We start from the raw sequence: 23,913 nt of genomic DNA, 5'->3' as shown, positions 1-23,913 counted from the left end.
CTTGGTAGGTAGTGGTTAAGTTGCTATAATTAGAAAGGAAAAAAACTATAACAAAATGGAAGGTCGGGAAATCTGTATTTCTAGTAACATGCCTTGAGGAAAAAAGATTTTTGGAACAATTAAGGAGAAAGATCAAAGTTGGAGAGAATGTTTTTTAAAATAATCACCTAAATTAAGCAACATTCCTATGTAAATATCAGGAAACACCTTCTGCCCCGATGGTATTATGTCATCCATAAACAAATATCCCACAGAAATTAAAATTGGGATTACAGAGGAAAAGGACATTTCATCGAGAGTTTTCTCTCAGAACCTTCTCTAACACTGTAAATAACAGGTAGAGAATCCTAGATTAAAGTGGTAATTTTGTATAAAATATGAAAACAGACAGAATGGGTAAAAGGATAGGAAAGGGAAACTTAAATAATTGTGAAGAGAAGGAGGCAGGTAGAAAGAAACACAGCGGAAACAAGATTTGTTATGGGAATAATTTTAAGAAATACGAGCTAATAAAGAGAAAGGAAGGAGTTACGGGAAAAGTGATCTTGAAGGTCAACTAGGTTGTGTTCACTGCTTCAAAGCACACCATTTCTGCAGTTGTCTTCGGAAAGTCACCGCACCTAGACTAGAATTCTAGAGCCAGGCACACCTCCCAGTAATTTCACACATTTACCAAATGTCAAACGATCTATGTAATATTAAATAATGTGCATATTCTATCAAATGTCATTGCACTTAAAAAAATTTCACTTCACACTCTGTGACATTGAAATTTAATGAGTTGCAGCAAGGAGACCTTAGCCAGCCTTGTCTAGAAAGAGAAACCGAACAGAACACAAGCCAAGTACAAATGCACATATGCGTATGTGCACCCCAAGAAGTGACGGGACCTAAGAATATGCAAATAAAAATTACTTAAGAATATAAAGTCAAAGCACAAAAGAGAGAAATGATTTATTGGGTAACACAGAGCATAGTGCCTTTAGCAGAGAAGCTCCTGGTAAAAAGTTGTCATGGCTGATAGCTGGAAAAGGCAACTGTAAAAGCAGCGTAATTGACTGCAGATGCTGCTTTCACCATTGTACAGTCATAATTAGGTCTGTTAAGAGACAATATTCCATCTACGTCAATACTTCTCTACAGCACCTCTAAACATCTTGACCTCAGGTATTTTTTTCAGCATCCACACGAGTTTTTGCACGCTTTTCCCCAATATTTCTGATCTATTTATAAACTGTTCAGGTTAGGACCATTTATTACCATGAGTATATTAACTGACCAGCAGACATGAGCGCCAGTCTGAGGTCCCTTGGTCCTGCTCATCTGTAATGAAAAATGGCCCTCAAAGATAATTAATTCACCACCGGGTGAGTGGTGAGTAAATATCTAGTGGTTAAGTGGGAAAAAAAAAAAAAAAATAGAACAGCATAAAGATTTAACTACTTTATTTCCTTTGATTATAAAAAGACTAGGTGAGTCCGAAAGAAAGTGCAGCTCTACGGGAATAAGATGGCAAGACTTATAATTTTTGACCTGTTGTATGTCCATCCTCTTGCATGACTATCCTGTGACGGCCACAGATGTATTTCTGTGTTCACAAAGGAAGGAATATTTGACTACTTGCATAAAAATGTATTTTTCAAGACTTACTAAATAGAACTAATTAAAACCACTAACAAGCATCACTTTAGTCTTCAAAACCTTACTTCAACAATTTATCATCTGAATTTTGGGTTAACCTTGATGCCAACCAAAAGCCTTTTTACTTGCTTCAAATTCAAGGTGAAAGGTACTATGGCACTTACTCATTTTATAAAAATTTACAGTGTATCAAAATACCTTTTTTCCATGCCTCGATGGATCAAGCTCATGGTTGTGAGTTCTTTGAAACTGTTTTCAATTTAGAGAGTAATCCCACAGTGTCAGGTACAACACCTATACGTATATTCATGATTCATTTAACAAACGCAGCATAGTTCAGGAGTGCTGCAAAAAGTCCTGTGCAATCGCTTAACAAATACGATACTTAAGAACATTAGTAATGTTAAAATTAAGAGAACGTTAACAGCAGTGTTCTGGTCTTGTATTTTTCTGCCTCGGAAATGCTTTGATACAGAAGTTTTCTCATAAAAATTCAAGTACGGAGCTACTACCTCAAACCAGGACACTAAGTTTAAGACATATGCCCACTTACAATATAACTATACAGACATTTATATGTATTTTTAAAATTGATTTGTACCAATAGATATTTCCCAGTGCTTTGAGACCAAAAAAAATAAATCTAACAGCTGCTAAAAGACTTATTTACTAGTTCTTTTTAACATTTGAATCATTTTGAAAGTATTTTAAATTTACATTTAATGATAACAGTAGTGTAACACAACCATTTTTGCACCACAACTGAATTTAAATATACCTGCTTCTACAGGAATTGGTTTCTCCAGGAGAAAAACTGTCTGTTTCCAGTGTGTTTTGGTACACTGGGGACCAGTTGAAAACAAGACCTGCAATGGAAGAGTTCAAGAGTTTGATTAAGAACAACATTTTTGATATCGCACGACATCAATCAATTACCAAATCCACATGCACATTAAGTGTTTGCTACAGCAAAACAGACTCGCTGCCAAACACCTTGGGGCAGAATAAAATACAAGAACACCCTCATCTCTCAAAAACATTTAAAAATGCGTAACCCCAAATACTCACCTTGTTGTGACAGTTCTTCTCAAAAAATATATCAAAATAACCAGCAACTGCCTATAAAAAAAAAGAGGAAAATGCAAATATAATGAAGGAGTAATAGTGATATTCAACAAAAAGTGTATCATTAACGGATACATTTATTGGGATTGCTACTTCTTTTCAAGCCTTTACTAAGAGGAACGAGCTTAGATTTATGCTTTCAAGCACGCTACAAATCCTAAGTAAAAAGAAAAAGCTGTCATCACACACAGACAAGTTTTAGTCCGTCTTTCCAAAATAACCCACGCACCCTAAGTGCAACTAGAATCACATACGAGAAAACAGCCTTTCAAATGTGCAAACCCACGAGCTTCAAATTCAGTCCTTGTCCTCTGTGGCTCTCACAACCGTCATTAAACACACACACAGAGTACGAGGGATTCTGCATGACGTATTCACTCTTTGCCTATCTTAACACAATTTTCCACAAAAGCTCCCCGGGAACAGAGGCAGAGCATAACCTGGCAAGGAATATTTTTCTTCTTCTACTACATACACACACAGATAAGGAAAAAGATTCACAAATGCCTCATGCTGGCCTTTTCAGCAGTTAATAGCTTCAACCAGTAACTCTCCATAGGATTCCTGGGAACACTTCTTCTGTCTCTCCTGCCATCCCACTCCTAACCCCAAAAAGAGCCTCTCCATTCAGTGCATAATTAATTAGTGGGACATTTCTTCCAGCTTGAAAGGAAAAAAAATATACAAAATGTCCACACACAAAACAGTATACCAACATTATTAGTTATACAACCATCTAATACTTACCTGCTTTTTTAACTAAAAAAAAACCCCTTGTGAGAGTCCCAGAAATTCAGAGAATTCAAAACTGGAAGATGCTAATAAAACCATCCCCTCCAGCTTCACCTCTGAAATCCTGTCCATGCTCACCTTTATTTGCTTTCTACTGTCTCCTAGGAAAAAGCTAAAGCAAATGAGACCGTGGGCTGAAGGCAGTTACACTTTTCTACTGTATGTCAGCCTGAAGAAATGACCCAGAATAGAACTTCTGAGGAACTCCAAGTACAGGAGCTGGGGGACCCTCTCTCCCTCTGACAGCAGGAAGGGATTCTCCCCACGTCAGCTACGGGACATGCCAACAAGACGCATACCAATTCAGCGATGGCAAGCCCCTCGCATGAAAACTCACTGCAAACAACTGATCATAACCTTCCTCTCGCGGCACCAGTGTTTTTCTCCTAGTCTAAATCGGGGAAACTGGTTGCTCTGAACAGTTACAAGGGACAAGTTCCGCAGCACACCCATCATCTGGGCTCAGAGTTAGATTGTGAAGAAAAAAAAAAAAAAAAAAAAAAAAAAAAGTCAAACGCTGACAAAATTAAGGTAACAAACTGAATAGCATAGGGCTTTATCATTATGAAATACGTAATCTGAGTGAGAGCTAAACCATTCTGGTACTTTTTCAACCTAGTCTAAATGCAGAACAGATTTCACTAATGTGGTGGAGAATACAATGTGTTAAAGCAAGTACGGCTACATTAAAGCACTTGTGATAGTTTTTCAACTAAGGGCACTCCAGAGAAGCCTGGCAAGTTCCAAATTCCAAAGTGGGCAAATATTCTTAAAAAAAAAATAAACCAAGGAGACACCGAGGGACCTTCGTGACAAATGAGCACCAGGTGTTGGAAACAGGGACTCTTCCATCCTTTTAGTAAAGTCCTATCACTCAATGTTGAGAATCTCGTTTCCAAGTGAATTACAGCCTCATCTCTAATATGCCTTTTTGAGTAAAGATTGAGAGGGTTTTGCAAAGTCTTATTGACCCATCGGGCTACTTTTATTGATGCACAATCTTTTCTGGACATTAGTCAGAGATCTACCAAGTCATAAAAATATTTTTCAATCATCAGGTCAATACTTTGATATGCTTACAAATAAGACCTAGGATATGATTACTGGAGAAAGGAAAACAAGGTTGAGACAACAAAAATACATTAAAAAGTGAGGGGAAAAAAATTGGCTTCCAGAGAAAACGAGACAATCAAGCGACATTTTGGACCGGAAAGCTAAAAACACCAGTCAGGCACTGGTGAGGCCCCACCTCAAATACTGTGTTCAGTTTTGGGCCCCTCACTATCAGAAAGAACATCGAGGTGCTGGAGAGAGTCCAGAGAAGGGCAACGGAGCTGGTGAGGGGTCTGGAGCACACGTCTGATGAGGAGCGGCTGAGGGAATGGGGGTGTTCAGCCTGGAGAAAAGGAGGCTGAGGGGAGACCTTCTCGCTCTCTACAGCTCCATGAAAGGAGGGTGTAGCGAGGTGGGGGTTGGTCTCTTCTCCCAAGGAACAAGTGATAGGATGAGAGGAAATGGCCCCAAGTTGCACCAGGGGAGGTTTAGGATGGGTATTAGGAAAAATGTCTTCACTGAAAGGGTTGTCAAGCACTGGGACAGGCTGCTCAGGGAAGTGGTGGAATTGCCATCTGTGGAGGTATTTAAAAGACAGGTAGACGTGGTGCTGAGAGACATGGTTTAGTGGTGGACTTAACGTTTATGGTTGGACTTGATGATCTTAAAGGTCTTTTCCAACCTAAATGATTCCATGATTCTATGTCACTGGCAAAATACTGTAGGATTCAAAGCTGCAACACCATTCCAATTATTTCTCCTCTCCATGTTTTGTGAAAAGCTTTTCATAAAACATTAGAATTTCTGCTTCTGCATGAAGCAGTAGGAAGCCCTCCTTGAAAGAGCTATGAAAAATTAAAATCTCTGACTGCATTACAGAAGGCTATTTCAATGCTCCCAAATGCAAGTGCTAGAAGATCCTAATCCAAAACAACCTCCCTACCCCCACCCTTAAGGTACATTACTGTAAGCCTTGTGCCACTACCAAAACGATCTGGTACCCCACATTAATGTCCTGGAGCGAAAAAAAAAAAAAAAAAATCGTCAGAAGTAAAGTACACGCAGCTGATGCTTTCTACAATTTTATCTACAGTCACTAGCCCTGTATATTTAAAAACAAAATCTCACAAATCTAAAAATAATAAATCAAATCTACGCAAATCAAAGTTGAAATACCCAATAATACAAAACTAGCTATAAAACTGTGAGTTTGGTTACCATCTTCTTTTTAGGAATTTATATCTTCCCGTACATCTTAACTTTTTTATTCATTACTTGGCGGTGGTTTTACACTGAAATGCACAATACATATCTTTTGTATTTAAGTACATTTCAGTGAAATAACTCTGTAAAAATGATGTTCAAAACATCTTCCTTTCATTTCACTTTTGAACGTTACCACAAATTGCAGTAGCTGTAACAGTCAATCACAAACTTCTATTAAATATGTAGTACTACAAAGACAGACATTTCCAACGTTTACAGTCTGAAAGAAGATTAAGTCTTCCTTTCTTCTTGTAAAATTTAACACATGCAGCAAAACAATAAGGGAAAAAAAACACTTACAAGTGGCATACTAGAAGCAATCTCAGACACGAGCATCTTAAAATGGAATACAGAGCTAGCCAGATTTTTATTACAGGTGGCATATTTTTTACAAGAACACAAACCAAAGAAAAGGAACAAGCAAATAACATCCCCATAAATTCTAGATGACGTTTTACAACTACTGCCTTGGTTTCCCTTTTTTTATTTTTTAAAAAACGAAAAGGCATGATGATAACAGTTACTTCTTCCATTGCAGTTCTCCTCATCATTTTGCTCCACCTTTGACAGCTTATTTACAACTTCACCAACAACTAATCAGCAGGAACTTAAACCTTCTCTGGAAGAATCTTTCAAGTGCCAGTCTCCTGAATACCATGAAAGAGGAAAACAAAAATAATGACTTCTAAAGCAGTAATAAATAACTGTAACTCTAGCCTGACACATGGTCTAGCCTCAAAGGATGTTAAATATTAGGAAACATTGTAGAAATATTATTCTTCCTGTTCCCAAATAAATTGCCAGGAGAAAAGCAGAGCTATGAGGGCAAAAACTCCAACTCCAGAACAAAGTCTCCACATCTACCCAGGGAAATAAGGAGGTTAAGTAAAGAACTAAGGAAATATTTAGGACTAGATGTATATTACTGAGACTGCAAAGCATTATCCTGTAAGGGTCAAGGAGTTCACTCGACAACTAAGAATAAAGTATTCCTGAAATTACAATAGCAGCCACTAAATTCTACCTGATTTTGTCAAAACCAGGTTTTGGTGAAGAGCTGACATAAAGTAGCTTAAGATCTTCATCCATCACTGAGAGTTTTTAAGGTGTTCAGGCGAACATACAAAGAACTGTAAATGAAGCGATTCCTCCCATTAAGATTCACTTGGCTTCAACAAATTTTTCTTCCCTCCCAGGTAAATTATTGTGAGCCTATCCTCCCCTCCCCCCATTTATTCACGTAATATGTACCAAATATATTAAGATCACAAAAAGCTTTAACCCATGTAATAGCTGAATGTTAGTGCATATTATTTATACTCTTCCACTTAGCTGAAACGGGAAGAGAAGTCTACTTTTTAATTCAAGTATATCTGAATACAAAGGCTTTTTTCCTCAAGAAAATGGCTGGCTGTACATGCAGCATTTTAACAGGATAAAACAAATGAGACTGCTCGACTCCTTATACAAGCTCATAAAGGCAACCTCACCAATTCACTTAGGAACAAGGAAATTAAAAATTATCATCAGCGCTATCACCTACAGTGAGTAATTTATCATTCTTGCTCTTCACTAGTATCATGTTCCAACAGTGAGTGGCTACAACAAATACAATCAGACAGCTGGCCACAGAAGTGGGAGATAATGTGCTTTTGATGGAGTTTATCCAAGCATGGAGATGGAATGTTTGTCATCCAGGCGGCAGAGTTGCTGCATTTTTACCACAGGGAAAAGAAACCCCTCGCTATTAAAACCCAACAATTTTTGTTTTAAAAAGAATAAGAATTTGGAGATCACTGTGGAGGAGGCTACCGATAATTCAATAGATCACAGGGACAAACTCTGCTTCATAACTTGATGGAGTAGTCTTTCTTTTAAACAGAAATCAGGGATTCCAGGCGTGTTTAACCATGGTACCCAAAGCCAGATTTCCAACTTTTGGCTTCAAAAATTTAGTTTCTTACCTAAGGTTGGAATTAAAGACTTGTGTATCAATACCTATTGTTGGCTCCCAAGCGGAAGACTGGACATTAAGAAACAAAACCATGTAACATTTAAAAAGATTTTAACAAGCAAAGATTTTTTCCTTAGTCAAAATAATCTTCTCCAGTCAACTCAACTTCCTTTTTTCCTCCTAAAAGGTTTTAATACATCAGTCACGTCCTCTGGTTCATTATCCCTCTTTCACCCCCTTCCTCCCTCCCACTTTTTATACACATCCCCTGCTCTTTGACAAGATCTCCTGGGAGCAATGAAGAGATACTGCCATTTTCCTCCCCGGGGATATTGCTATTCAGCCAGGAAAGATCAACCTTGATGGGCTCACAGGGGAAACGCTCGCAAACAAAAGAGAAAGTTTGTCAATTGATTTCTACACTGAGGGTAATCACCATTATATTTTATCTCAAAAGCTCACACAGTGATCAACTTAGAATACAATTAATGGAATATTTTCCTAGCAGCATCTACTAACTGATATTAGCCAGATGTCTCATTAAAATCAGCAGTGACAAACCCTAGCTCTTTACCAGGAAAATGCGCTTTCGCAGGCTAATTAAATTTATTTTTGGCCATTATCTTCATAAGACTGAAATAAAGTCAACTTGCAATAAAAGTGCTTTGAAACAATTTCATATAATGATTCCATGGAGCTATTTTGTGCTTTGAAAACCTTCAATCTTTGAAAGCTAAAATAATGATAAATAAACTTAATCCTAAAAGACACTACGGGGTTTACTAACCACAGGAGGGAAAAGAGAAAAATCAATGGAAAGAATATGTGCTCTGAGAAAAGCCTTGACTTCCCCCACTTCCAAAAAACTTCTCAAAAACTAAGCACCACATTCAGTATATTGATTTTTGCTCAACCTTGCCGTATTTCTTAGGTTTATTAGAATTTATTTTTTTTCTTGAAGACTTACCTAATTGCGTGAACACGTGGAAGAAAAACCTATTTAGAGCATTAAGTGTTCTTTTTAGGATATAGTGTATATATAATGCACATAAAATGCATTACAGGATCACATACAATATACCTTTAAGATGCACCTACAGACAGACATCAGGCTGATCTGCTATGTGCATGACTTAATACTCTGCTAGGTTGGAGGTTTTTCATCGTACAGAAGTATGAAAATAATTTAAAATAATTTACAGGTGGAAGGACAGACTTAAATCAGGTATGTTTCAATGCTCTTAAGTTTAGGGAACTGCATGGTTTTTTGGTTTCTTACCACCTCATCACTACGTCTGGGCATTTATGTCATGCGTTAGTCTATTTAAAAACAGAAAACAGTTAGCCTATTGCCTAGTGAATTGCACAGCTTTCAAACCACCTCTAGGCCAATTAAGCAGCACTGCCATACAACCAGATAATTAGCCAAGAGGTCAGCAACGAGGCCTTCTGAGAGTAAGAACAGTGATCATATCTAGAAAACAAGAGAAATATCTACTTCAGCACTTGCATCATCAGTTTTCAGGATGTGAAAGGTTTGTACTAAAAAGTGACAAAGCAAAATGGAGGAAAAAAAATACATGTCAAAGGGTGAGGAAGAGGTGGGTGGCAAGTCCCAAAGGTTAGCATTAGGCTTGAGAGGCTAATCTTCCTGTGCCCTCTCCAGCCAAAGAACAGAGGAAAAAAGCCCTGTTCCTAACTGTCTCCTCGGCAAAGCTTCAGGAAAAAGCATCTACCAGAACAATTTACAAGAATAGAAATAAAGTATGGGAAAATCAAGACAAGGTCAACTTATCTGTTGAGACTCAAAATAAACACAGGATTTCAAACAGCATCTACTAAATGGAAAAAAAAAAACAAACAAACAACAAAGAGACTGAGGAAAAACTAAGGTCAGATTTTAGAATCATAGAATGGTTTGGGTTGGAAGGGACCTTAAAGACCACCTAGTTCCACCCCCCCTGCCCTGGGCAGGGACACCTCCCACCAGCTCAGGTTGCTCCCAGCCCTGTCCAACCTGGCCTTGAACACCTCCAGGGATGGGGCAGCCACAGCTTCTCGGGGCAGCCGGGGCCAAGGGCTCACCACCCTCAGAGTGGAAAATTTCTTCCTAATGTCTAATCTAAATCTCCTCTCTTTCAGTTTAAAACTGAGGTTCAGAGGTATTTAACATATGGCCACAGAAATGAGAAGTGCAGCCTCTCCTGCCTGAGGGGTCCTGGGGGTGTTCCAAGTCATAATCAAAGCAAATGGGGCAATGAGTTAGTAAAACAACTCCATTACAGCTCCGATTCCTGTCAGCTTTTACAACTTACTGCCCTGTTACCACAGACGTGCAAACAGGTTGATGGGAGGAAGCAACAGACCCCAACATGGCTAATGCCTCCAAAGCTGCCAGCTCAAAGTTTAGCTCTTCCAACGATGAACATTAGGGTGCATACTCCAACTAGACAAGGCCACAACCCTTTTCTCCAAATACTTGCTAAATTACTTCTCATCGGCGCTACACTTCTGCAAAAGCAAGTTCAGCAACAGCAACCATGCATTCCATGCCGCTGATGAGTTTCCACGTGAGGATGTCTACCCTGTACTCCTCCATACCCACACAAGGCCTTGGACTGGAAACCCACTCCCCACAGCCCCAGGAGATCATCGAAACTAGGAGCTGATCTGCCAGAGGATCCACAAAACAACGAACACATCACCTAAGCCTCCTTCGTGTTTGGTTTTTAAAGACAGCACTTAGAGGAACTCCTAGGTCTGACGGTAACACCCGTCGCTGGTGAAGGCAACGCTAGGAATAAGACAACCAAATCTGTTTTCACACTTTTATGGCACAGAAAGGGCTGAGAAAAAGCTGCTTTGAAATGAACTTTAGGTTGCAAACTAAAACACCCTGATATATACAGGCATATAAGGATGGACTTCCAAATTGTTATTTTTCTGAATTATTATTATTTTTTTTAAATAAAGCAAAATAATTTTAAATTTTCCATTTAAAAAAAGGCAAGAATCAGACAGACAAGTACAAAAAGCTAGAATTTTGGGAAATAAGCAGCTATCTTTTTTTTGTGCAGAAAACGAAAAGGCAGTAGAACAACAAAACAGGGATGCAAACAAGAAAAACATCAAACATTTTCAAAGAACAAATTGCAATCTTAAAGCATCTCCTCAAAAATTCTCAATATAAATAATGGACTTTTATTGTTCATTTACTGCAAGGTTAGGCAGCCTGATATGATGGATGAACTGTCAACCCCCAACTAAACTTCTACAATCCATCATAGAAAGAGTGGAAATTTCACTCAAAGTGTCAATAAACCTAAATGATGAAGTGCAAAATACTTTACAGAGTTCTGATCATTTTTTAGAACCCGCATTGACTGCAAAATTTCAGAAACACTGCTCTTCCTTCCCCCACTCCCCCCCCCTTCTCCCTGGAAGTCATAAAATGCAGGTATACGTCTTGATTTATAAGTCAACGATACCATAGAAATATAGAACAGAAATGAAGTTTTTGTAAAGGTCTAGTGCTACAGAAAATTGTGTTTACAAAATACGCTATTTTACTCAACCCAAATATCAGAAAGATCACCAAGATTTTGTAAAGATTTCTGTTTAACTGATCAGCTATTCAAAAGGGGCCACATTAAGAAAATTAACGCAGGGCTGCTCTGCAGCTTAGTCCGCAGTCAAAGCTGAGCCTGCCCTCAGGCAACCAGAACTGTTCTATGATTCTATGACAACTAAAATCAGGAGGGTTTTTTTTTTTTTGTGAATACACAATAAAATACATGGAGGTTTTTATTAAATTGAAATCTACGTGGTTACTGTGTCTTTATTTAATTTGATGATAATTGACAAAGAATTATGAAGTATTTGTACGTAACTACTAAGTCACACTAATAACAATGCTTTAAATTATATATGCATACACGTGGGAAAACTTCACTTTAAGACCAACAAACTCTTACGCTCCTGTTATAAAGCAAAAGTGGTGGCATATGCAGCAGCATGAACTAACACGCAGACCCATCCAAAACCAGGTATTACATTGCTTGATCTTATCTACAATAAGATTTTGTTATCAGCCTGTTTACATTATACAGCAATATATTCTTTGAGTCCATATCAGAAGAAACCTGCATCTCTTCTTCATATACACATGTGAAAGGCAAATAAACCAGCTGTAGCAGACTTATCACAATGTGTTAAAAATTAGCTACCAATTACCCCTTTGGACTTGATTCTGCGATGTGCTGTGACTTACCTAAAGCTAAGAACGAAACTCCCACCAGAAGTATCACAATACACTAGGCTGCAAAAATTTTAGGGTTTGCTGCACATCTCGGAGCCTAATACAAACTTTTGTCAAGTTTGATGAGGATATGTTAATAAACTGGTAGAAAGCGTTTATAACATTGAATATAAAAGCATATCAAAATCTGTAAAAAACTAGGTCATCCTGCCTTTGATTATCATTTAGTATTTAAAAACTCAATGTGTTACTTTAATCTAAGCCACCCCCAGACTTTCTCATCTGTACCTCATCCCAACTGGCCTGCCTAATGGTAACACTACAAAAATCCTTCTATTAGATTCTTTTCTTCCCTATCCCAACAAAGAAAGCAAGCTGTGCATCATAACTAAGTAAAATCAAAAAGATAACCTCACATAGGTACCAATCTAAGCATTTCTAAATGTTCATGTTGGAACACCTAATTTGTTTTAGCTTTAAACACATTCATAACATCTTTATCTCGAGTTACTCACACCCTTACATGAAGTATGTTAAATACAAATATTTTAGGTACCTTCTGTGACTTATACTTCAAAAATGGAACACAAAACACAAATTGCATGGACATTTGCATAAAGAAAATAGGGCACATTTTTCATTAATCCCAAAATCAGTGTTTCTGTCTGTTTTCTCATAACTAGCAGGTACAGAATGACCAAGAATAAAAGCAGCAAATAAAAAAAGCAGCAAAATAAATGTGTATTTACATAAATTCATAGTGAACAACATAGGCACAACTTCAAAGCAGTGTTTGAAAGATGCCCTAGTACTGAGGTTTCATTCAATTGTAAAGCTCAGACAGAATTTTTTTTTTTTTCTTTTCTTTCTTTCCATATTGACTAGTGTTTGACAGACAAATTATACTCAGTTGAGTGAGATCACAGACTCAGATTTGCTGGAGACTCTTATTATAGAGCCACAGAATACCAGGTTGGAAGGACCTCAAGAATCATCTTGTCCAACCCTTTCTTGGCAAAAGCACGGTTTAATCAGGTGGCCCAGCACCCTGTCCTGATGAATCTTAGAAGTGTCCAATGTTGGGGAATCCACCGCTTCCCTGGGGAGATTATTCCAATGGCTGATTGTTCTCTCTGGGAAAACTTTTTCCTTTTCTGCCCGATCAGAATCTCCCCAGGAGTAACTTGTACCCATCACACCTCCCCTTTTCCATGTGACCCCTTGTAAAAAGGAAGTCTCCATCTTCTTTGTGGCCACCGTTTAAATACTGGAACACGGTGATAAGGTCTCCCCATCGCCTTCCTGTGTTTGCTATAATTAGAACTCCCTTCTATTTAAATTCCACAGCCTTTCTAGAATTAGCGTTCCTTTGAATATAAGTCATGTTAACTTACATAAAGTAAAAATACTAACTTGCATACAATAAATAAAACAGATGCAGTAAAAACCCTGGTTATCAACCAGCGATTGAATAGATTCAGAGTCTAATTACGCATTTGTTCCCCCTCAGTCTTCACATGTAGACTTCATGAACTTCCCTGTTTGAGAAACTGTTTGTCATATGAGCTGCTATACGTTTATTACATGAGCTATAGCCTACCTTTCCCATATCTATTTCGTTTTTCACTCTTTTTACTAAACTCAGAAAAGCTCTTTGAGAATAGCGACTGCATCATTTTTGAGCACAATGGTAACATGTCTGAACAGAAAACTCTTATTTCAGAAAACGGGCTGGAGAGCAAACCAGAACCACCCCAATGCTAAGGCTCCTCATCTTTCCCTTTCCTCATCCACCAGTATTATACCGTAACACTATTACTGGAGTTTTACATCCATCTCTTTTTACGTAAAGGGCTCATTTTACACATCTGTAATGCAGAAATAAATGTTTCAAGGCAAGGACAATGATAAATGAAGCTTAATTAATGTGCTACTAGTCCAATGTGATACTGACCATATATGAAGAAAGTAAAATTGTCTTACCGTACACTTTGTGCTTGTTGTAACGGTCAGGGTGAAATCTGAAGAGAATTCTAAGTCTGGAGTGGATGCGGTATTACAGTCAATACACTGCCAAAAGGAATAGTACAATTCCGTCAGTAACAATGCAGAATTTAAATTAAGATCTTCCTTTGGATGAAAGTTGTTCCGTTGGTCCCACGAAGAAACAACTTAGCTAGTGCAATACTAATTCAGCTCTCCAAAAACGGGAAGAGACTTAAAACTCACCTAATGCTAACCGCACACTGACAAAACATCTAAAACCCCTTTTCCCCAAACATCAACGTAAACAGACACTTTGACTCGTGGTGGTTTGCAACTAGATATAGGAGCTCACTCTCTTCGAGGAAGTTGCTCTTGGGTAACCTTCTTGATGTCAGCTGCCCAGAGTTGCGATGAAGCAGCTTTCACAGGCATCCACGCAGACATCCTCAGCAGCAAGCAGTTTATAGGGCTGCAAATTTCTCAAGTCACTTCAGCTGTAGGATTCTGCATCGCCCTTCAGCTGCCCCAAGCCCCCCAAGCCCTTTGCACAGGACCCTTCACACAGGATCCATCCCTGCTGGCCCATTGCTCCAGCCCGTGGAGGTCCTTCACAACGGCAGCACAACCACGTGGTGTGGTGCTGTGTGAAGTATCAGAGGGGCACAACAGACGAGAAAAAGCACAGGAGGCAGACAACTGCTTCTCTGTTTTGAAATTATCACAAAACAGCAGCAGCCAGGGTAATAGTGATAACACTGATCAACCCGCAACTTGCATTTCAATATTTTTTTTAATTAGAGAACAATAAAATCAGAGCTTTTAAAGATCGATAAGCTTCTGTTTTCAGTTGTTAATAAAAATTCCACCATATTTTTTCACTGTATGCAGTTCTTTGGTTGACATACTCAGCTAAAATGTGTTATCCAAGAACGTCATATACTGCTGAAATTAAATGTCACATACATTCTTAATCAATATTTCTTGATGTTGCCTCATCTTTCTCTAGGGAATGTTTTTCTTCCTGAAAAGTTACATTATAAACTATTCAAACCAAGAAGCAGCTAATCTGAGCAAACACACTGAAATATCTTCTGTAATAATCATATGATAAATTGGAACATTTTTAACTTTCCCTCAAAAATATAATCCATTTGTTCTGAGGAACAGTTATTGATTAAAACAGTTTACCTATAACGCTACTGTTGCTCAACTCATTTATTTTACTTCTTCGTACTGTAACTGCAGCAAATGAGCTCACGCATTGACTTCAGGTTATTTTAAAAACCATGATTGTTACTGAGAACAAATGAGTATAAAGCTATTAAGCATAACAGTTATGCAAAATGCTGCATGATGACAAACTTTGCTAAGCACATACACCTGAGCTGGACAGTGAGTGCTCGTGACAGTATATATTAGAAAGGGACACATACTATTACCAGTAAAGCCTTTTCTTTCTAAAACAGCACCTTATAGACTGCATTGGGCAAATTTAACTGTAGTTATTTTTATCAACACTTTCCAGATGTTGTTTCAATTCACCTGTTTGCCTAACAAACTGATAGAGCTCAACTTATCCATGTAGCTGTTAATTTAGAGCACGTTATATGTTCTTCCTTTTCTGTGTGCCAAACTTGATCTCTTTGCAAGACTTATTCAACTACACTTCCACTTGAATCAGAACATGCTAAATGTTATATAAAAAAAAAAAAAAAAAAAAAGCAGGTGAGAAAAGAGCCTGTGTCACACTCATTGCATAGTCAGACCTGTCAGGTGCCTAACAATTACAGCCTCAGTTTCTTGATTTTAGTACCTCTGTCTTATGCACATTCGATCACTAAGGGTATAATTTATCTTCCCTATAATGACATATTACAATAAACGAATTGATCACTCTTCCCCTCTCCTTACACTTGTAAACCTTAAGTCGCACATCTTATTATAGGTGTCCTTAGGAATTTTATTTCACTGACTGTAGAGGGAGTCTTGTCAACAAGCTCAGAGGATAAAGTCTAAGACACATCTGGAATGACTTCATCATCAATGAATGAAGAATAATGAGGTTAAAAAAAAGAAAAAACCCCACAAAGTAGAGATGCATGAGACAGCCAAAGTAGTTATTCAAGTGAAGAAATATCAGCCTCAGCACTTCTTACATTTGAATGCCTGATTTAAAAAAAAAAAAAAAAAAAAAAAAGTATTTTCTAATCTTCTCTGTAATAAAATTATAGACAAGAAAAGCTAACAATAACTTGCATCAGGATATACTTACAGCAAAACTGCATTTCACTTGTTACTGCTTTTGTGGGCAGGATGACAAGTGACCACAGAGCAAGTAGTTTCTATGCTGGAAGAGACTGGAACTACCCTCAGTAATGGTGTCAAGTTCCGTGATGAATTATGTAAACCCATTTTCTTCTATATAAAAATAGGACAGGAATGCATTTGAACAAAGATTGCCTCTTTAGTAAACAGGGAATTCCCACTGAAGGGCAGTAATATTACTGCCTTAAGTGTTTTACAATAGACAAGTAACTATATGAACAATAATTAGAATACATCACGATGAAAAAAAAATCTTTGTTTATAACAGTCCTAATCTCCATGTGATTTGAACTGTTCAAATTATAACTACTCACAGATTGTCAGAATTTTAGACTCGTTAGTGGTCTGGAATTATAGCTCGTCAGGGAGGTGTTCTCCCATATGAATCACTGCCAGCTTTGTGGCTATTCCCCACCACAAAGTTGCCACAAAAGACGACAATACAGAAAAGCAAGCATAAAATTAATTCAATGAGTACTGCAGAAACTACTGTTGCCTTTCCGGACACAGTCATTCCGTTGGATGAAGCTATGGGTGATAGCGAGTGATCCTCCAATTAAAGATTTTAAAGTTAGTTAGTTTCAAAGACACAGCTCACATGTGATGCGGCTGTTGTTGTTGAAGACCCAAACTCATTGATGTCATACTTGGGAATTGAAAAATGCAATGGTGGAATTCTGAGGCGAAATAATGCCTTGTGTTTCCTTTCTTTAAAGGTAGCTTTACTGCTACTCTTAAAAATAATCATCTAAGATGCTCTTTTCCAACGGAATTCTGCCTGTTCAATTTTTAGCATTACCAATAGCTTCACTTTAGGAAAATATGTTCAACTACTTTGCTCCATCCCCCAGAATCATTTTTCTTGGACATCCTAACACTGGAGTTCTGAGGTCTACGTTGACACTGAAAAAGATAAGAACTCCCCCGCTGCAACTCAGTACCTTGACTGAGGTGAAGAGGGAAGGAAAGTAGAAGAAAAGATGCTATCATCCAGGGTTTTTTGGGTACAGCTTAAAATTTCAGTTATGCAACTTGTAACTTACTGAAATGCAAGTAAATTTGCATTTGGATTTCAGAAAATGTAGAACAGACCAATCTAAACTTGGGAAGATTACTTTATTAGGAGCTCAAACTTAGTAAAAAAAAAAGGCAACTAATACAAGTCTTACAGTCTGAACGCCAAGAATATTGTTGCATTCGTATCATTTTAAAGATGCCAAAGTTTGTGTGTGTGTGTGTGTGTGTGTGTGTGTGTGTACTTGTTCCCCCCTAAAAAAAAAAAAAAAAAAAAAGGGAAACTTCTAATCTGACTACTAACAACTTAAGAAGGCTGTAGTACAGGTACCTTAATGACACTGGCTGTAGATATCAGCGTGTTTGGATCCAGCACCTCCACAACAGCTTCTGGAATTACAGCCTTCTTCATGCAAGACATGTCGAAGCCATATACATCTTCCCAGAAAAGTAGCTTGTCCACATGTTTATTCATATCCCCCACAGCTACTAGACTAATGGTGCAAACGTCAGGATAAACTGTAACAACACAAAAATTAGAGAAATTTTATTTCAGATGTGCATAAAGAGGACTTTTTCTTTTTTTCTTCTTTTCAAGTGATTAACCTCTTAAAAGAACAAATAGAAGAACTCTGTTCAGCTCTTGGACAAGACAGTTTTTCTGCTGCTTTTCTGGAGTCCCATTTGTCCACGGAAGAGACTAGACACTGGAACTTTGTTTTCCCACACTACTCTGGTAACAGTGTTTCCTGCTCACATCAAAATATCCCTGTAGTTGAATCCCACTGCCAAGAAATGACTGGAAACTTGATGTCTGAAGAAAATAAGTTGGAACATCGTATTCTGGCTGCTATACGGAGACTGCCCTAAAATGTATTTAATAACCGTAGGCAGACACCCAAAGGAAAATTCAGGTGAGGGCTTTGCAGTAACATGAAACCTCTGTGAAAAGACCTGATTTCCAGGAAAAAGCAAATATTCTTAGCCAAGAGTTTTATTCCTGTTTTTTATCAGTTTTGGCTGGTACTCGCCTTACAACCTAAAAAATTATTTCTGGGTGCTGGAAAAGAATAACCACTCTTCTATCCACATCTCAATAGTATGGAAGTATGGAAGTGACCTCACAGACAGAAGAGAACGTCCTCATCGATTCCCCCCCCCAAGTTTTAGGATGACAGCTATCATTCTTACACTGCTTTCACATTTGTGCTTTCCTTTCTTCCTCTACTATTTGGAAAAGCTATAAGTAGATACTAGTTCTGAAGATATTCTTGGGAGATTGACGTTTGCCTTTTTAACAACTGCCTACAGCAAAGCCAGTCAATCTCTTGGCAATCTCTATCCACTGCCGATTGGAAAAGACACAAAGAATGGCTGCTTCGAACGTGGCTGTCTACAGCACTATCAAATAGTAAGAGCAGCTCAATTTATACTTAGCTAGGTTTATTCCCACAAAGAAATTCCCATGTTTTGTTTTTAAGAGTGTCAAAGCCTTTAAAGTCACATACGTTGAATTCTTGATCTGGCTTCAGAGCAAAATGCCTGCTAATAAACACCTTATTTTATTTTTTATTGATACACGAATGTGGCAGTGTTAATAAAACTGACGCTAAGTTTCTCTTTTCCTCCCCAAAGTCTGGTGAACTGTAAAATTAATTTTGTCTTCAGCTCCGCTTGAAATTGTAGCTTATCAAAATGAGTACGGAGAAATCATTGGCATAGCACGGTAAGTTAAAAAAAGCAGTATTTTTTGTCTTGTAAAATACTGAAGACAGAAACAGCAAATTGAAATCAGAACTTTTATACAGTGAGAGTAGATTTAGCCTGAAGGAAATAACCTTACACGTATCAATGATAAAGAAGAGTCTTCTCTAAAGCAGCTTTTTGTTTCTTCATATAAAGACATTCAAGTAAGCAACCACCTCTACGTTTGGAATGACTAGTTTATACAAAATATGAACACACTGTCATTTTTCTGTCTTTGACTGTTTAAAACTGAATAAATAAATAAATAAATAAATATCAGCAAGCTTTAACTGGAATGCTATTGATAAGCTATCATCATCCCTACTTTGCAGATGAGGAACTCCAAGCAGAAGGTTTCTCCGGGAAGAGCCTACAATTAACTCAGCACTAAGAAGGCATTCAAATTGTCTTGTCCAAAACAAATCATTTGGTTCCAGCACACCTGACAGCTGTCACACAAGCGCAAAAATCAACATCCGGTGGTAGGAGTTATCTGCAAGTAGTTTCTGGAGCCATCAATAAGGGATTTCTATCTCTCGAAGCTTTATACTGCTGTTTACTAGCGTGCCAGCTGCATTATATTCAGCTTTACCTCTCAGTATTTCAAATCTTCGAGAGCCACCGCTGATGCTCCAAAAATTAGAAGACAGCGTGAAACAGACAACAAAAGCAGCGACTACAGCCTCTGAGGGAATATTTTTCAGGGAAATGCTCTTCATAGGAAGCAAGGGGTACGGTGAGAAGAGGGGTGGAAAGGGACTGCAAGTCCTTAGTTATAGGATAACTTACAGGAGCGCGCTAGAAACACTGCAATCGAAAATGAAAACCACAGCAAAAGTGATCAACTACTTCATAACCTTCCTTCCTCAGACTAGCCCTTATTTCTGGGACATTCTGTTAACAGGAAAAAGTTTACCCTGTCTATCGAACATGAACTATTTGAGCAGGCCCATAATCAGTTTTTATTCAATCTCTTTGTCCACAGAGCAAATCTTTAAATCAGGGGTGGAACTCATGATCAATTACACAAAATGCTTAAGAAAGAGCAAAAAGGTAAACACTAATGCTGTAATCTAATCTGCATTTTTAGTTTAGCCTGTCAATAGCAACAAAAAAAGGAGACAAGGCCTGTTCAGACTTCACAAAAAGAAATCTGTGTTCCACCAACAGGGCACAGGTAAAAGACTACAGAGATACGTTAACTTCCAAACTCACAAACCCAACCCATGTCCAGAAGCATACGCTATACTGAAGTTTGACTGGAAATCTAAGCATGTTATCTAAATTTCAGCTTAAATCATCTAAACACTGTAGACTTTTGTAAACATTTAAAAGCAGCTGCTTAAAAGTGCATTTGCCATTTCACCCATTACCCTCAATCCCCCTGGAAATCCTCTGCTCTATCTGCAACCCTGTAACACTTCCCTGCGTGAACCTGATAGACTCGTCTTTTGTTTTTTTTTTCCTGATTAAGCCTGTGGTTTAATAATTATTCCTTCTCACAGGTGAAATGAACAAAATGCTGATTGGACAAAAGCACGTACTCCCCAATGCTCTCACAGATTCATCGCTTTGACCATCTGTGTCCTTCTCGACTCAGTGCCCCGAAGTCATCTGTCACTCCGAACAGCTCACGTGGTGAACAGAAGACGAAGGGAAATCCTTTATCCCTTAGCAATGCCTCACAAACTTCAGGACGCTGAAGGGTAAGGCAGCAACCCTCCAGGCAAACTGAAATAATTCCGAGTGAATACCATCATCATTTTGCCACGAACAAGGAAACGGCACTACGTTTCGAGTGACGCCTTCCTTACCCACAGCAGCCCTCGCCAATGCGCGCTGCACTCAAGCGTATGCAAAAAACTATAGGCAAGCTCTGAAGAACAAACAGATGTGTTCTGGGCAGCAAGAATTTTATGTTCCCAAACAAAGCTATTATATACCATACACATTACCCGAGACAGTTTGGCATAGTCCACTTCAGCGTGCCGATAGGCTAGATCGAAGCAACCATGATATGACTGACCGAACACAAATCTAGAAATTTGGACTCTATTCCTGGCTCAGTCGCTGAAAGATTTGGCCAAATCACAGCTGCTTCTATGGCTTTTTTTTTTTTTTCAGCTTTCAAACAGTCCCTGTAATAACGATCTTGGGCTCAATAGTACAAAGCGGCTTGAGACAAAATTAAGCTTTATGGCAGATTCGGGGGTTTCTCTGGTAAGACTTCCCCTCAGAACGAGCTCTTAGGTTTGACTCGTCTGAATTTGGATGTGTCCACAGTTCTGCTGCTATTGCTCTACGCCACAGAGGTGTCTGTCTCGCTAAGCCGACTGCTGAGCAACTTTCTGAGGGACCCTGGACCAGCCGTTCACCCGCTATACGAGCTGGCAGAAAAACAGTAATTGTAAGCATCTTAAGGGAACAGCACTGCATTTAAAATCCGGCCATACCAATCGGTGACTGTACAATACCATACACCTTCTGAAGAGTCACGAAAGAGCCCAAGAGCGCTCACAGACCGCAAAGAATAAGTGTACTGCAGAACCAGCGTACCCTGTCTCACAAAGGGAGCTTTGGGAGGCACAAGCCACGAGCAAACTTACCAGCAATGCAAAGAGAACAACATACTATCGCAGTTTCAACTGAGACCAAAAATTTCTGGCTCTTTTCAGAAGGCTTTGAAGTGGCAGCTAAACATAAAATGATTCCTTACAACTTCAGGGGATGTCCCCATATTTAACTATATTGCAGTTATCAGCGTATATCTATACGGAGCACACCACAACTGTGCTCCAGATCTGGCTGGACTATTCTACGTTACTGAAAACAAAAGAGCTCTTATTCTATCATGTTGTTCAAGCGGCTTCTAAATATTTTAACACACGAACAGTAACCTCTTGCTTGTATATTCAGCTTCGTGACTAAATATCGAACAATTGCATAAAGCCCCTTTTCTCCGCTGCACTCTGTGGCATACAAAAGCTCACTGCAATCCAAGGGAAGCGCTGCAGTGAGCACTGTTACATAGTCATTAATCCAATCATTAAGTCAGTGTAGTGAAACTAACTATGTGCACGCTTAGCACAAAAGGGGAAAAAAAACCCAGACTGATGACTACGATTGAAAAGGTCAATATGAAATACAATACTGACAAAGGAATTAAGCGCAAGGAACAAAGCATATGCAGAACTCACGTAGAAAACCGCATCACACGAGGAATAAATATTTACAGGCATTTAAACAGCGCTTAAGATGACGTTATCTCAGCTACTTAAAAGGATAAAGGACCTCTACTTCAATATAAAAACCTTTCTGTTCTGTCACTTCCCTACCTTCCAACCATGAAGAAAAAGGGTATATTCCCATGAGGATAGAATAAATATGCTGAACTGAAACAATGTAATGCCATTAGTTATTTCATGTGGCATCTTGTGTTTGAAACTATGTCCTCCCACACAACTTGCCTCCTCCAGGAACACATCCTATCCACTTCTCCCCTAACTCATCGTTTCTTACTCAGTGTCACATCTTACAGAATATAACTTACTTTCCTCTGCTGTAGTTATGCAGAAACTGGGATTTTGAGAGGGGAAAACAAATGCCCCCATGGGAGAAGGAGGGAGGAAAAATTTAGACTGTACTTAAGAATAAATAACCCCCTCTATTCTTAAAAACACCATTTACTTGAGACCTTCTATTACCCATACAGTAAATTAATGCCTTGAAGCTCATACTAATGGAAACATTTTTCATTTAGACTGGCAACTTTCTCATCCATGCATAGCTTATTCTAAGTCTCCGAGTTCATTTAGTTTCCCCCCAGAGCTAAATTTATTAAAAGAATTATGTGCACCAACCTGAGCCTCCCTCTGCCAGGTACTTGTCCTTTGCATAGATGACAGAATCCAGCATTGACTCAAAGAGAAGAAAATAACCCTGTTTACAGAAAAGGGAAAGAAATCAGAAATCATTGTGCTTCTTGTGTAGCCTATTTAATCAATCAACAGATGAGCTTTATCAACAGAGTTTAACAACTTTATATGCTCGTACAGCTCAGTAAGAGCCAGCACCCAGTGAATTTCTCAACAATCGCATTGTCACTTCAAAACTTTAGTTACATGAAGCATCATCCTTTATTTCCCAAACTGAAAGTATCTAGTACCTACTAAATTAATAAAATACAGGCAATAAATATCCAACCTACACCAACAATTACCTGATAGAGTCCTACAACATCAAAAGAAATCAAATTGAACTCAAACCAAGTGAAAAACTGCACATAGTGATTTTTTTACTATTAACTCTGAGGCGCCATAAAAAAAAAGAAAACCAAGAAAATCCCTTTCCGCTTAGTACTGTGAGTAACATCAAAATTATTGTCAGAAACACCAAATGGAACGCATCTTTGCTCGTTTATATTTGCTACCCTGTGGTGCCCTGTACCAGCTTGGGCAATGCTCTCTAAGACAGGTAGAAATAAATCATATACCAGAGACATGAGTTCTCCGGATGTTCTACATCATTTAGCAACACCTGAACTTAAAAAAATTCTCAGGACAAAAATGGTTAGAACTAGATTTACATAGTTGGTTTGGTGTTGGGATTCATTTTATAGCAGGTTAATCATACTGCTATAGATGATTAAGTTTACAATAAGCAGTTGTAAACAAGTCAGCTATTTTCTGAAAGAGAAAAAAATATATTTCATAATTAAACATTTCTGAGATATAAAAAAACATGTAGCAGCATT

At 38.3% G+C, this 23,913-nt stretch overlaps 1 protein-coding gene across 1 annotated transcript in view; it reads right to left on the bottom strand.

Annotated features, from left to right (window-relative positions):
* Positions 1 to 23,913, bottom strand: part of PRMT3 (protein arginine methyltransferase 3) — a gene marked incomplete at its 5' end in the record, with an annotated part of 65,432 nt that overhangs the window by 10,349 nt on the left and 31,170 nt on the right. The window contains 5 exons of the mRNA XM_082485621.1: positions 2,420 to 2,507; positions 2,710 to 2,760; positions 14,073 to 14,159; positions 17,746 to 17,933; positions 23,021 to 23,099. Coding sequence (XP_082341747.1) covers positions 2,420 to 2,507; positions 2,710 to 2,760; positions 14,073 to 14,159; positions 17,746 to 17,933; positions 23,021 to 23,099 — 493 coding nt within the window. The remainder of the gene's footprint in view (positions 1 to 2,419; positions 2,508 to 2,709; positions 2,761 to 14,072; positions 14,160 to 17,745; positions 17,934 to 23,020; positions 23,100 to 23,913) is intronic.

This window comes from Vanellus vanellus (genome assembly GCF_965231255.1).
Source record: "Vanellus vanellus genome assembly, chromosome: 6".
In the NCBI taxonomy this organism is placed as follows: Eukaryota; Metazoa; Chordata; class Aves; order Charadriiformes; family Charadriidae; genus Vanellus; species Vanellus vanellus.
Note: the sequence above shows the minus strand (reverse complement) of the source record. Positions and strands in the feature narration are given on the sequence as shown.